General features: G+C 41.6%; 1 protein-coding gene across 1 annotated transcript; it reads left to right on the top strand.

Annotated features, from left to right (window-relative positions):
• The first annotated feature begins 686 nt into the window (after positions 1-686).
• LOC149069557 (uncharacterized) lies at positions 687-6,830 on the top strand. The gene is made up of 3 exons (XM_089250074.1): positions 687-770; positions 2,754-3,126; positions 4,595-6,830. Exons 1-3 carry the CDS (start codon positions 687-689, stop codon positions 4,801-4,803), a joined length of 666 nt encoding a protein of 221 aa, XP_089106200.1. The 3' UTR covers positions 4,804-6,830.
• The last annotated feature ends 8,598 nt before the right edge of the window (positions 6,831-15,428 follow it).

The raw sequence follows: 15,428 nt of genomic DNA on the forward strand, positions 1-15,428 counted from the left end.
AATCACCGAGTTTGCGCGCAAGTTAATCACACAGCGTTGATGATGATGACGACAAAGAGCCTCCAGAGTTCAGATCTTCGAGTCACGTCCAATCGATCGATAGATCGCGACGTGATCTCTGGAGCATTCCCGAAAATTCCTACTTCCCACCTTTCGTGCGCCATCTTCATTCCTTGTTATTTGAGACGTGGCATCCTTGAGGATGTGGCATCGACTATATATCTGGGGAGGACTTGCTCCTCCTCTCTGTGCAACAAAGTTTGTTCTAATTACAATCTGAGATCATTCTCATTACACTCATTCCGAGCAGATCCCTTCGATTCCACGTTATGCTAATGGCGGCCCTTGACGATTCGCGCTTTCATATCGAGTTTGTTGTTCGATATATTCGTAACCTGTAGAAGATTATGCACGTTATTACTATGGTGATGAAAATGATGATTGTTCGGACCGCAAACCTTTATCCGGGTAATAAACGCTATAAGGTTGTCGTAGTGATTCATGATGACAGTACATCTCTGTTATGGGCAATGTCAGAAGTCTCCAGTTCCTTAATTATAGCAAATACCTTATATCAAAAGAGTTGAGTATTCCCTAACAATGAAAATGTTTCGGGATTCCCTAATGAAGAAGTGAGTTCAGGATTCCTTAATGAAGAAGTGAGTTCAGGATTCCCTAATGAAGAAATGAGTTCAGGATTCCCTAATGAAGAAGTGAGTTCAGGATTCCCTAACGAAGAAGTGAGTTCAGGATTCTCTAAATACAATGAAGTGAGTTCAGGATTTTCTAAATACAATAAAGCAAGTTCAGGATTCTTTAACAAATACAATAAAGCAAGTTCAGGATTCTTTAACAAATACAATAAAGCAAGTTCAGGATTCGCTAACAATAAAAAAAAGAGATTTTGGGATTCCTTAACAATGAACACTTCTCGGAATCCCTCAACAATGAAGAATGTTTGAGATTCCTTATAACAAAGAAGGGAGTTCAGCATTCCCTAACAATGAACACTCCTCGGAATCCCTCAACAATGAAGAATGTTTGAGATTCCTTATAACAAAGAAGGGAGTTCAGCATTACCTAACAATGAAGAGATCTCCAGATCCCTTAGCGATGAAGAGTTTTCGGGTTTCTTTAACCCTTTCAGACCCTGCATGCACAAATTTGCGGGTTGCTTTTTCTCACTGTAGAAATTTTTTTCAACACCTCAGGGAGTTAAACCCTGACTTACAGAATTGGTTAAGTTTTTAGTTAGAAATAGGGTTGAACTTTGGGGTACTTTCATCAGAGGGCAGCACTTGAAGTTGAACTTTCAGGGGACTTTTAGATGGCTTCCAGGAGAAAGTGCTTAAGAGAAAAGTGTGATTTATTGCATAAAATTTAGCAATAAAATTCTGGAAAAAATGTGCGTGAGAAGATGAACATTCCCTGCATCATCTTGGCTGAAAAAAAATTGAACAAAGCGAATTATTTCTTCACATAAAAAATTATAATAAAAATAAAGGAAAGTGAAAATTTCAAAAAATAAATAAATAAAGATTTGCTGACACATATATATTTTTAATTCATTTTTTGAGTATCAAAAACGCAAAACATCTTGAAAATTCCAAAACACGAATGCTCGGGTCTGAAAGGGTTAACAAAGAAGAGTGTTCGGGATTCCAAAATAATAATAATAATATATATATATAAGGGAGAAGTTTTAGCATTTCCTAAGAATGAAGATGTTTCACGATTCCCTGACGAAGAATGTACAGCATTCCCTAACAATGAAGATGTTTCACGATTCCCTGACGAAGAATGTACAGCATTCCCTAACAATGAAGATGTTTCACGATTCCCTGACGAAGAATGTACAGCATTCCCTAACAATGAAGATGTTTCACGATTCCCTGACGAAGAATGTACAGCATTCCCTAACAATGAAGATGTTTCACGATTCCCTGACGAAGAATGTACAGCATTCCCTAACAATAAAGCGAGTTTAGGATTCTCTAATAATGAAGAGTGTTCGGGATTTCTTAACAAAGAAAGAAATTCAGCATTGCCCAACAATCAGGAGGTTTGGAGATTCTAAACAATAAAGTATGCTCAGCATTCTCTAACAATGAAGAGGTTTCAGGATTCCCTAATAGTGAAGAATGTACAGGATTCAACAACAATTAAAAGAAACAAGCACAACAATTAAAATAATTCAAAAACGGCAATAATGAAGTTCTAAATTTAACACAATGAGTTTTGTATAAAAAAAAATGGGAGTATTGTATGGAGCCAAAATTTTCCGGATACGGGGGAAGTTTGGTGTATTCAGATTGTATACGTCAGGCATCTTCAACCCGTTGCTCGCGAGCATCATGGTGCTCCCAGAAGCACCCAGGGTGCTCGATGCTAGTGTTCGATTTTGTGCTCGCGAGCACTTGATCAACGTCCCAAGTAAACACCTTGTACAAATTAAATTGTGTGTATTGATGGATTGAAATCATCCTGATATCATGCATTGGTATGTCAAACTTGCCGCAAGGGTGCTCTTCTTTGGTGATGGGTACAGCAGTGCTCGTGACTAGAAAAAGGTTGGAGACCACTGGTATACGTGCTCATTCATGTTTCATGAACTAAAAAGTTTGAGAACTACAGCTTATAGATAACACGTTTTCTACTACTTCAAAACCAATGCGAGTCATCCATCAACAATGTGAAGGATGTGTATAAATTACTTCAGTTAATAGTAACCTCATCTCTTTCTCGTTCCCCAGGTATGGTTTCAGAATCGTAGGGCGAAGTTCCGCAAGCAGGAACGACTCAACCAACAGAAACAAGCTCAGCAACAGTCCAATTCTTCTCCTTCCTCTAGTCAGAAGACCACGACCGGCTCGACGAACCACACGAGCAACAGCAACGCCACGAGTACCAGCAACACTTCGAACGCGACGAACACCACTTCGACGTCTGCCATAATGAACAGCAACAGCAGCAGCAACAACAACACGAGTAGCAACAGTTCCAACGGGACGGTACTCCACCTCGGAAACAATGGGAACTCGGCCAAGGATTCCGCTAACGAGAGCAAAGTGGCGTCTCTGATGCCTCCGCCGCCACCTCCACCACTGGATACAAAGAACATCAACGGTACGAACGCCACTGTGTATTGTCTGGATTTTTTTTAATTTATTCTCCACTTATTAACCGTTAGACGTGCTTTATTGTTTAAAGGAAAAATTTTCACTGAAATATCTTAGTTCTTATTTGTTGATTAAATAACAGAGAAAAAAAATAAAATGACTGGTGAACCCAGTGCCATCTCCTTTAAAGCAACTTTCCGAAAATTTCTGGGTCAGCAGACAATAATATTGGCAACAATGGCTTTTCACTAAACAAATGAGCACACCGATGACTTTTCACTCAAAAAATATCAGCACACCAGTTACTTTTCACTCAATAAATAAGCACACAGATGGACTCAACACTAATAAGCACTTTTGATATACAAATAACTTTTTAACTTGAATAGATTGCGTGTACGAGTTCTTCGCATTAAAAAATACATACAACGATGGCTTTTACACTCTGTAGGTATCCAAAACGGTGGTCCCTTTCATTCAGAAAATACCTACAACGATGGCTTTCTGTTCAACAAAGTCGTGCAACGATGATTTACCATTCAACCGATACATACAACAATAGCTTTTAAACTCAACAATAATCAACTGTTCTGCGAAACGAATAGAGACAATAGCTTTTTCACTTAACAATATTCAATTGTTCAGCACAACAAATACACACACAGCAGCTTTTTGACTCAAAAATATTCAACTGTTCCGTAAACAATATTCAATTGTTCCATAAACAATATATTCAATTGTTCCATAAACAATATATTCAATTGTTTCGCGCAACAATATTCAACTGTTTCGCACAACAATATTCAAATGTTTCGCACAACGATATTCAACTGTTTCGCACAACAATATTCAACTGTTTCGCACAACAATATTCAACTGTTTCGCACAACAATATTCAACTGTTTCGCACAACAATATTCAACTGTTTCGCACAACAATATTCAACTGTTTCGCACAACAATATTCAACTGTTTCGCACAACAATATTCAACTGTTTCGCACAGCAACATCCAGTGTGGCACAACAAATACAAAAATCAGCATTTTTTTTTTACGTTTTACTCAGCTATTTTCACAACAATGGCTTTTCGCTTAACAAAGAACAATTATTTTTCACTTAAAATGACCCCTCACACAACCACTTGACAATGGTTTCAAACTTTCAGGAGCTCTTCAGACAATAAATACTTATAACAATAACATTTCACTTTATCAAACATCATAGATGAGTTCCTTTCGCAACAGGCACAAGCAACAGTGTTTCTCACACATAACACTGAAACGGTTTCCTATCCAACAGGTTACAGACAACAACGACTTTATAGTTAACGTTATAAAGGGAATGCTATTCAAGCATTTACCAGAAGATTTCTCACCCAACAATAATTAATCAATCATTAATCATTTTATGATATTTTATCGTTATTGCTTTGGACAAATTCTAATTACAAATTGGCGTTCTTTGTTTGATTTCAGCCAAGTCAGTGCTGAGCGTCGTCGAATCAAAGTGGAGCACCAGTGGCATAACGAGCGCGTCGCCACACTGCATCATCCAGAAAGGAGGTGCCACTCATCCCTTCTCGCCACATCACTACCATTCGGCGCTACTGTCGACGACGGCGTCCACTTTCCCGTTGGCCTTCCCGCTCAGCCCACCAGTGGACTCAAAGGCTAACATCTTCTGAAGAACACCCGACTTATAAATTATGCTGTACGTACTGTGTAATATCTTCCTCAATACCTCTGCCTCCTCCCTCCTTACGGCCCCCACAAACCAGTGCACAAAAGGGCACCGAGTGACGTTCGTTCGACCTACGTCCTGGAATGCGACAACCAAAACTCCGTCACGTTCATAACGTCGTGCCAGAACGACATGAAACTCATCCTTCTACGAGCCTATGTAACTACATGTATAGCGAAGTGTTGTACACACACACGAACGATATTATATTAATATATTGATATATTATATATTATACAAAGATGACCAACCAGTTCCATGTCGTCCATCAACACCTTATTTTTTTTCCGATATTTGCTGCAACTACGTCCACAACATGCGTCATCATGCTCTGGTTACACAAGACCCCATCTTCTTCGCTGCGAAGAAGCGCCATCTCTCAACACATGCAGCAGGCATCTTCAACCTGTTACTCGCGAGCACCGCGTAGTGCTCACAGATTTCGTACTCGTAACGTTATTGGTGGAGCTTTCCAGAATTGGTATAATGCGGATTTTACTTTGAGTGTGAGTCACAGTTGCTACACGGGTGCTCCTGTTTGAAAATGATGGGCATGGATAGCTGTGCCGTCTTAACGCATGGGCCCATCCGGGCACGGCCCGGGGGCCTTAGAAAAATAAGAAGTGGTTGAATTTTTCGTGGATTTGCCAGGGAGGGCCTCAGAAGAATTACATGGCCCGGAAGCCCATGATGCTCTTAAGACGGCCCTGATGGATAGTGCTCGCGACCCCTCTATAAAAGGTTGAAGACCCCTGACATATACCAGGGGGTGCACAACCTCCGACCCGCGGCCCAATTGCAGTCCGCCAAGGGGCACCATCTGGTCTGCCAAAGTTGTTCCAGTAGAAAAGTATCAATACACATAACACGATAAATACCTAGGCTGACCATAATACTTTCATAAAAATACGGGATATTTGCCAAAAAAGTTGTCAAAGCAAGTAAAGTTTCCATTTACAGCCGAAAAAAAAATTGTCAAAAGCAAATAAAATTGCCAGTTAAAGCCGAAAAAATTGTCAAAATTTTCATAAAGTTTCCATTCGCAGCCTGAAAAAAATCGTCAGAGGCAAGTAAAGTGACCATTAATAGCCAAAATAATTTTCCAAAGGCTAGTAAAGTCGCCAATTACAGAGGAAAAAATTGTCGAAGGAAAGTAAAGTTTTGAGTTACAACTGAAAAAATTACCGAATTCGAGTAAGGTTTTCATTCACAGCCCCAGAAAAAAATTGTCAAAGGCAAGTACAGTTGCCAATTACAGTCAGGAAAATTTGTCATCGGCAAGTAAAGTAAACCATTTGCAGCCGAAAAATTTGTCAGATTCAAGTTAAGTTGCCCACTACCGCTAAAATGGTAACTCTTGATTTCAAAAATTCAACTTACCCTTGTAATAAGAGGAAACAAACGGGTCATATGATCACTCCTTAAATATACAAGTTTTTGGCCCGCCATATTAAAACCAAAATATCTCCCAAAAGGTAAGTAAAGTTGCCAATCATAGCCGAAAAAAAAATTGTCAAAGGCGAGTGACGTAGCTGATTACAGCCTGGTAGGTAAAAAGGTAGTGCACCCCCCCCCCCCTGGTATATATAACCATCAAGTTTCTCCATGTAAATAGGTGGAATCAATTATTCACCACTTCAGATACGTTTCTAATAACCGGACTTTTTAAAGTATATAAATATTATACATATATACGCTTCTATATATATATATAAGAAATGATTTTCACTCGGAAATCGTCTACAGGGTAACTCACGATCGATTAATTGATTGATCGCTCATTTCTTTCCGTATAATATGTGTGTGTGTGAGTGTGTTAAGCAGCCGCCGCCATCAAGAGCTTCGTTTTTTCCACTAAAACAAAAAAGACGTCATCCTTCATCCTCACCACTAATTTTTTAATTTTCGTTTCGGCCAATCATAAAGAAGGTTAATTTTGAATAATTATTATATATATATATATAAAAAATGAATGCGCGTGATGTTATATTCCAAAAGTCATTTGATTCCTCGCTAAGACAATGATGACGAGACAGTTTGTGCGTTTGTTAATAAAGGCTGAGATCAAAAAGCTGTGTTTCAAAACATAATCTCTGCCATTTTGTGTGTGTCTCAATGAGTTCACTCATTTATTTGTAATTTTTTTATTTTTATTATGCGTGTCTATCGTTGATTTTCATACGCGATATGAATAATGATATGCTCTGGGGTTCGAATTTAACATGCGTGGTATTCCAGTGACATGATAATTACGTTCTTCTTCCGATAAATCCTGTAAAGAATTCTGCGGAAACTGCTGGATATGTATCCAAGCTGAGGCACGACGGGAAAACATTAAGGATTCATCGACTGAACGTGTGACGGAGGGTTCGTTATCGAACACACAACATAAATATAACGGATGTGATCGCCTGTTATACAGGGTGAGCAAAAAGTCCGTGGAAACTTTAAAAATTAATAGAAACCGGAAAAATTACCGAAATAAAAAACGGTTTGCAGGGTTAGCATCGCTTGGTCACGGGGATTTTTTTGAGACAGGGGAAAAAATAGCTAAAAAAACAGCCGATAGGTGGCGCTAGTACGGGCGACTTTGGTGGAAATATGCAAATGAGACGATTATAAGAACTTGCGCGTTCTTAATCCACTACTAGTTCACCGTTGTAAACCGTGTATGTGGACCTGCTGCATTTCGCCGTTGCTGGATTTGTGACTCGCCTGTAACGTGTTATTCCCCCGTGTGTGTGTGTGGTGGTGGTCATGCGTTACCGAGCATTCAACATAAAGATTAAAGGAAGATTCTTGGATACATACCGCCTGCTAAGAATGAAGGTGATACAACGTAACGGCGTTAACATATCGGCTGAACCTGACGAGTAGTTCTTTACCGAGCATTCAAAATAAAGATTAAGTGAAGGTTTCTATATAGGTATGAAGGACTTGGATGGCTGACGTGACGAGTAGTGGTTCGTCGTCAAACATACAGCATACTGATATGCCAAGATCACTGAATACTAGAGCGGTCCTAACGTATGGGACCCACCTGAGCACTCTCCGGGTGCGTCAAGTACAGAATGGCGGACTCGTGAGAACGAAATCTGGTTAAAATTTCCCAGAGTAAGTACATAACTAATTTATAGGTTGGAAACTTCTAGCCAGATAGTTCTCTTCAGAAAAAGCTCTTGTCCCATGGGTACAATGAGATGTCTCTGCTGAATACCACCGGTTATGAATCAAAATGACATTGTGCAACTTAACAGCGTACGCATGAAAGGCTTCATTGTCGAAACATGGCAAGTGGTTCATTATGAAACATGCAACATAAAGATAAGTCAAGATTGCTGTATGTGTTGCGAACCTAACGTGAAGTTTGTTTCTGTATAATGCTTGTTACGGGTAGTGTGCTACTACTACTACTACTACTAAACCGCACATGCACCTCGTCCATATTCCTCTGCGGAACCTCTAACGAATTGGTACATGTGGGAATGTTCGTGTACGTGTAGTGAAACCTGACGTGAAGTTTGTTTCTGTATAATGCTTGTTATGTGTAGTGCTGCCATCTGCCACCAATTTTTTGTAACTATGGGTGAAGTGAAGTATAATGATTGAATAATGTATCGTTGTAGGCCTGTTGCATCTCCGGGTAGTGTGCTGCCATCTGTCATCAAATTTTCTAACTATGAGTGAGGTGTAATGATTGAATAATTGTACCGTTCTCTAGGCCTGTTGCTCTCTGTGGCGAGACATTTAACAGGGAGACCGGCTCGCATTTGCACCTCGAAGTTAGGAACCACAGAAAATCAACTTCAGCCGACCATCACGATGACGGTGGGGTTCGGACACACCCTCAGCATCCACCCTCGACCCCCCCCCCCCCACACTTGCTACAATCAGAAAATGTGCATGAAGCTTAAATTTCATTATGTGACCATATTTGATCGATTAAAAATACGGAAAATTTTGATAAAATTTATATATCGTATCGCCAAATTTCGCCAAACATGTTGCCCATTGTCAGCGAAATTGCCAAATGCTGCTTATAAATAAGTCTTGACGGTGAATTATGGTGCTACGGCAAGCCTGCTAAAACGTGTTTTTCACAGGAATATGAATGAATATGGTAAACAATTCATATATATTTCGTTTATATTCACATTCATGGCACAATATGTAAATTATGCAAATTATCTTAATTTTCCCTGATTCTAGTAAAGAATAGGAATAAAGTAGGCTTTGCTGAAGAAATTTAAGTCTTTTCACAGCAAAATAGTCGAGAAGGGGGGGGGGGAGATACGGGAAAAAAAAGCGACGAAAAATTTGTCGTTATATCCGATGTGGTTTCTAGTCATCGACGTTATAATCAAGATTCGTAAATACTATTCTCTACGAGAATCCGCCGGGATCAGCCAGTAAATGACATTACAGCGGAGATGTTAAAACCGAGGTCGTTATAGCCGAGCTTGACTGTATGTACTGGATGGTGTAGGTTGTTCCAGTATTCGTCTGTTCTCCTGAATCAAATTTTGTCCCATCGCGCATTTTATCTTAGGAAATTCCATTCCAACGTAGATACACATACGTATGTATATCCAGCCATCATTTTGGCGAATCTTCACAAGCTCAATTACGTTCCGGGAAAATTCACGGGATAAAGAGCCGCATTTATCGCGCGAGAATTTCTGGAATATATTCCTCATCTCGCACCATAGATAGAATTTCCGAGGAATATAAATTTCAAGAGACTTTCGGCTTTTACAATCTTAGCTCCATCTACAAAACCTTCTTGCCTATATATCCACTTTCCACCCCCACCCCCGTTCCGGGGGAAAATGACGCCTCTTTCTCCGGTTCATCCACCAATCAGAGTGGCTTGCTCCGTTATCTCCATCCGCGGACTTGATTGGTCTAATTCCCATAGGAAGGGGAATCACTCCTCCCACCCACCCCCATCATCATCCCCACGTGATGCTCACGGGCATCACATGATCAAAGCGGGATGTTATGTTGTTGCCTCTTCTCTATCTAGTATGTACCGGCCACACGGGGATTATGAGGATGTAAGCTCAACTCGAGATCCATTCCTGGAGTGATTAGGCTTTTGATTCTTTTGTATGGTATATACTAGTATTTCACGGGGTGGAAAAGCTGAAGCGTTTTTTTGTTTTGCTCAATCTTCTTATAATATTGAGACTTGAGAGTGGCGGAGGAGAAGAGAGATAACGCGCATGAGCAAAATGTGTGAACAATATTGAAAAATTTGTAGGAAAGTCTGGAATCTTGAATCAAATAATGTTGGGGGGGGGGGGGGAAGAAGCGAAACCCATCATCCCGTCCAAGATTCAATGCGGGGGAGGGGGGGGGGTGTATAAAAATGTACGTCTGTATGGGTGACCGCATCTGAGAGGGGAGTGTCTGTTAAAAGAGGGTTTCACTGTACCAATATAATTTTTTTCTTTAAATATCGCAGCATTGAATAGGGGTCATTCAAGTATTACGTCAGCATCGGGGAGGGGGATTTGCTGACGAAGGGGGAGGAGGGGTTGGAAGGTTGCTTACCTCATCAACCACCCTTTTTGAAGATATGAATAATTCTAAGCTGTGACGAAATTTTGCTGACGGGAGGGGGGGGGGTCAGTGTTTTGCTGACAAGGGGAGGAGGAGGTCAAAAATGGCTAAAAATCTGCTTACGTAATACTTGCATGGCCCCATAGCAATATGCACAAAAATATCGCGTTAGAAAAAAAACCCCATCCCGGTTCTTCTCATCAGGGCCGTAATTAGGAAAGGATTTTGCCCCCCCCCCCCCACACACACACACACAACTTTAGAATTCGATAATTTTATATAACCGGTGTTATTTCTCTTTTTTCTTACCTAAAACTGCTGACGCCCTACCTAATTTTTTTCGATTGGGCCTATCCTTCCCCCTCCGTCTCCCTCTAGTTTCGGCCCATCGGATTCATGGATTCATCGGATTCATGGATTCATCGGATTCATACGGACACCGTTCATTACGGAAATGAATGAATTTTAAATGATTTTTGAATTACATAAATTTCAACGGTTTCAAAAATTTGCGCGGGTGGGGAGGGGGGGGGGGTTCTCCATTCGACTCGGGGCCCTGGGGCAGCACAACGCTCGCTCCAGGCTAGTTATGGGCCTGCTGATACTTTTGACCGCACATACACCTCGTACACATTCCTGAACGGAATATAAAGGAATCGCAGGAATACTCCAGAACACGTTTACAGTGCTTTCTGGAAATTTTCTCAAAATTTCGCTTTTGTTTGATTCAACCAACAATTATTCAAAAATTGGCCGAAACACTTGTTATGATGTTGCTCTCTATTTATTAGAGGTTCTTAACCTTTTGTGTTCCCCGAACCCTTTGTGCCAACAAGACGATGGGGTACAGCAGGGGTTGTCAAACTTTTTCCACCAGCGTCGCCCTCCCTCCCCCTTTTCAATGCTTATCCGCGAGCTCCGCCGGCTCCCCAGAGCTATTTAACAAAGAATATTTTCGAGAACCTTTGTCAGGATCACCACTCCGCTGACGAAGGTTGGAGGTTCACCAGGGCACTGCGGTGGACAGTTTGAGAACCCACGACATTATCTATTTCCATATTGCGCCATCTATCGATAATAAAACATACTTACATCAGAAACGTCCGTCTTTCTTCCGTTAGATGGCAGCAGAAGTTACATGGAATCAGTTTTTTGAATCCATTTGTTCAGCGGCTACTCGAAACTAGGGTTATCATGTTCGCAAACTGAGAAAGGAGGACGCCTGCACACGCACCCTTAGAGACGTCCCCAATCGCAATTTTCCCAATAGATGGCACAATTATTCCGACCAATAAAACCGGCCACATCAATAATTTTCCCCCAACTCTAAAAAAGAACCACTGAAAAGAACAAAAACAAAAAAAATTTTGTGGGAATTTCGACGACCAGGGCCGCAACTAGATGCTTGGTCACCCGGGGCAAGAGCGCATTTTGACGCCTCCTTGGAGGCTTCAAGGAGGCCTCTCCTTGGTGAAGGAGAGGTTTCAGGATGAAATTTGGGCCCCCCCCCCCTCATTCGTGTCCAGCGTCCGGGGCTCGAGACCTGCCTGCTTCTCCCTAGTTGCGACCCTGTCGACGACTATTGGTGAATGCATGTGGGAAAGCAAAACACAAAAACACTCATCATATCAAGGAAGAAATATATGTTCCAAAGTGGAGGAGAAAAATTTCCCCGGAAAAAAAAAAAATAATAATAATTCCGGAAACCTGAAAAAGGAGGACAACAGGGCGAATTTTCCGAAACGTAGGAGGACGGTTGGTAGCGTTACTCGAAACAAAATTCTGAGTTTGCGAGATTTCTTTTCGGCTCTGGCGTATAAGCCACACTGCTAAAATTGCTCGGAAAACTCGCAGATGCATTAGGGTTACCATCCGTCCTCCTTCTTGATGTCATTCGAAGCGTCCTCCCACGTTTCGGAAAATTGACCCCTTTCTCCTCTTCTTTAGGGGTTTTTCTGGAATTATTATTTTTTTCTTTTCTTTTTTCTGGGGAAAATAATTTTTTCTCACTTTGAATCATAACATTTTTTCATTGATACGATGAGTGTGTTTGTGTTTTTTCCCCGCACCCGCATTTGCCAATAGCCGTCGAAATTCCCAGAATTTTGCTGTTTCTGCTTGTTTTAGAGGTTCTGTTTTTGAGTTAGGAAAAAATACTGTTGTGGCCGGTTTTATTTGTCGGAATAGTGGTGTCACCCCTATAGTGAAAATTAGGTAGAATGACGGTACTAAGGGTGTGCCTGAAGGCGTCCTCGTTTCTCAGATTTCGAATCTGGTAACCCTACCTTGCATATACAGGGTGTCCGATAAATCAGGGGCGGTTTAAGCTCACCTGCCACCTAGGTGGGAACCTCACGTGTCGCCCCAAAAGACGACCATGTGGGGGGCTGAAAGGTATATTAGACAAGGGTACTAATATACCTTTCCCAGGGGGTGTATTTTGGAACAGAAAAAAAAAAATTCAGTTCAAATTTTGGTCGCTAGAGGACGTCGCACGAAAGCAAATCATGAGTGATTACTGATTGGACCTGAACATTTCCTTCAATCTTTTCTGTGTACGAGACGTTCGTAAAGCTTCAGCCGGTGATCCGTGGCTGAGGTAAAACAATTTTATCAAGAGGGAGCGTTATCTACCAATGTCAACATCGCAATGACAATCTTAGGAAAGCACCAGCAACAGGAATGTAGAAATGAACTGTTAATCGTACACACCCTGCATTTTATGACTCTGGTTTCCTAGGCGTAACTAAACGTAAAAGTCTGGGGGAGCATAATGATGATTGCTGTGGGAGGAGGCTGACGATGTGATGATGATGCCAATTCATATATACGCATATACATTACATCAGTAGGCTCCACCTGACGCTGGGGGGGGGGGGGCGGCAATGCCCACCCATAACCCCCCTCCCCTTCCCCCCCTCCCCCGCATCTCCGTCCATGTCTGGTTTGCAGTGCTTTGCTTTCTTGAAACACCCTCTATGCTGTTTCCCGACCGCATATGAACCACCTTAATTTGCATTGTTTTGGTGAATATCAGCACATTTCACTTCGTTTGGCGCATTTTCACTTCAAAACTTGGAAGATAGATGGTCGAATAACTAGAACACAAATCAAACACACACACACGACTTTGATAACATAAGTACGTAAGAGCCATGCAGGGCCGTAACTAGAGGGGGGCGGGGGAAACTGCCTTCGCCGGCCAAAATTTAGGGGGTGGAAAGTTTAGGTGGGAACAAAGAATACCAATACAAAATTATCTGATTTTAAAGTTGTGGGGCGGTGAAGTAATGTTTCCCCCGAACGGCAAAAATCCCGGTTACAGCCCTGGGGACATGTATATACACACACAACACGTTCCTGCATGTCTTTAGAAATTTCCCAGAGGGGTTTTTACGAAGTGTATGCACCGTGCTCTCAAACTGTCAGTGCTTTCTCAAACTTTTGTGACCCCACGGCCCCCTTACCCTAGTCAGAGTTCGAAAGCGGCGTTAGCGTTGTTTGTTAGATTTCGGTGTTCTATCCCAACTTTTCTTCGGCTTTTGAATTCAAAATACTCAATGAATATTGCACTTGGAAATGGATTTTTTTTTCTTTTTTTGTTGGCCTGAGAAGAGACAGGCCAAACTCATTTGAAGGGTCGGGCGTAAAAAGTAAAAAAAAAAATCAAAATAAATATTTTTTCTATTTTTATAGCTCAGAACTGTCTCTTTTGACCACGTGAAACAACAGAAGAAAAAACGCTTTCAGTCCGCTGTAATAGAGGAAGAAAGATACGGCATGAGGGGGCATTGCCCCCCCCCCCCCCCAGCGTCAAAGGTGGAGTCGACTGATCTAATGTATATTATGAATTGACGTCATCCTCATCTTGCCCCTCCCCCCAGACTTCCAAGTCTATCCGTGCCTATTATAGGGGGGATGATTTTAGTCACAATACGCGAATACAAAAACGATCGGAGTCCAGCACATGCGCGGTAGAAAAGGAATTTGTGACATGCGCAGAAACCGATACCAGATTCCTGAAAAAAAACTTTTTTTCCGTCTCCTGAAAAATTTGGTTTTATGGACTGTGTGTAACCATTTCCTTCCCCCGACCCTTCATTTCTGATCATTTTTGTAGCACCACGGTCATTTTCTGCACATGAGGCCTAATTAGACCCGGGGACCTACAATTTATTGCCGATTCCAAACGGCAGGCTTGTTTTTTATACTCGTCGAAGGGTTGGTGCGCTAACCCGGTGGGGGACTCCATGCGGTAGCAATTTTTTACTGCAGTCAAGTCGCCGTTTTTTGTTGTAACCCTGTGTCAGGAAAGTTTTCTGACAAGGACGAACCGGGTATCGAACTCGCGACACCTCTGCAAATCCTTTGGTACTTTAGGCGAGTATCTTATCGACCTGGGCTACCGCACCCTTGAGTTTCTGAACCCAGGATGTTCGTATAAAAAAGTTAATTTTTATATTTTAATAACTAAACAACCTTGCAACATGAATGACGTTAGTATATACGTTATTTGGATCAAGGGCGTAGCCAGGGGGGGGGGGGGGGGGACTTGGGGGTCTGGTCCTCCCCCCCGAAATGTGAGAAAATGACCGAAAAAAGGGAAAAAGATGGCCAAATCCATTGTTCTGTCACTTTGGTCCCCCCCCCCCCTGAACGAAATTTCTGGCTACGCCCCTGATTTGGATACTTTTTCTAATTGGAAATATGCCTCTAGGATCAACGGTCTGCTCGCCAGTAAAATGCGGAAAATTATGGAATCACCCTGTACATATTCCTGTGGTTAATGATTTTTTTTCCTCATATATGTAGTGTATCTTTCTATTGTATATTTTAAGAGTGAGGGAGACAGAGAGAAAGAGGAAAAAATAAGTGAATGTGTGAAACCTACTTGCACCCCAGGGCCGTCATTTCAACTTTTCCAGGGGGGGGGGGGGGCAAAGCACACGTACTCAATATATATATATACCATTTTTAGTGTATTTTCAAAATCCAGGAGGCTCC

This window comes from Pholcus phalangioides, unplaced genomic scaffold (assembly GCF_987345545.1).
Source record: "Pholcus phalangioides strain wild (caught in Gottingen) unplaced genomic scaffold, Ppha-v1.0 ptg000022l_1, whole genome shotgun sequence".
Classification (NCBI taxonomy): Eukaryota; Metazoa; Arthropoda; class Arachnida; order Araneae; family Pholcidae; genus Pholcus; species Pholcus phalangioides.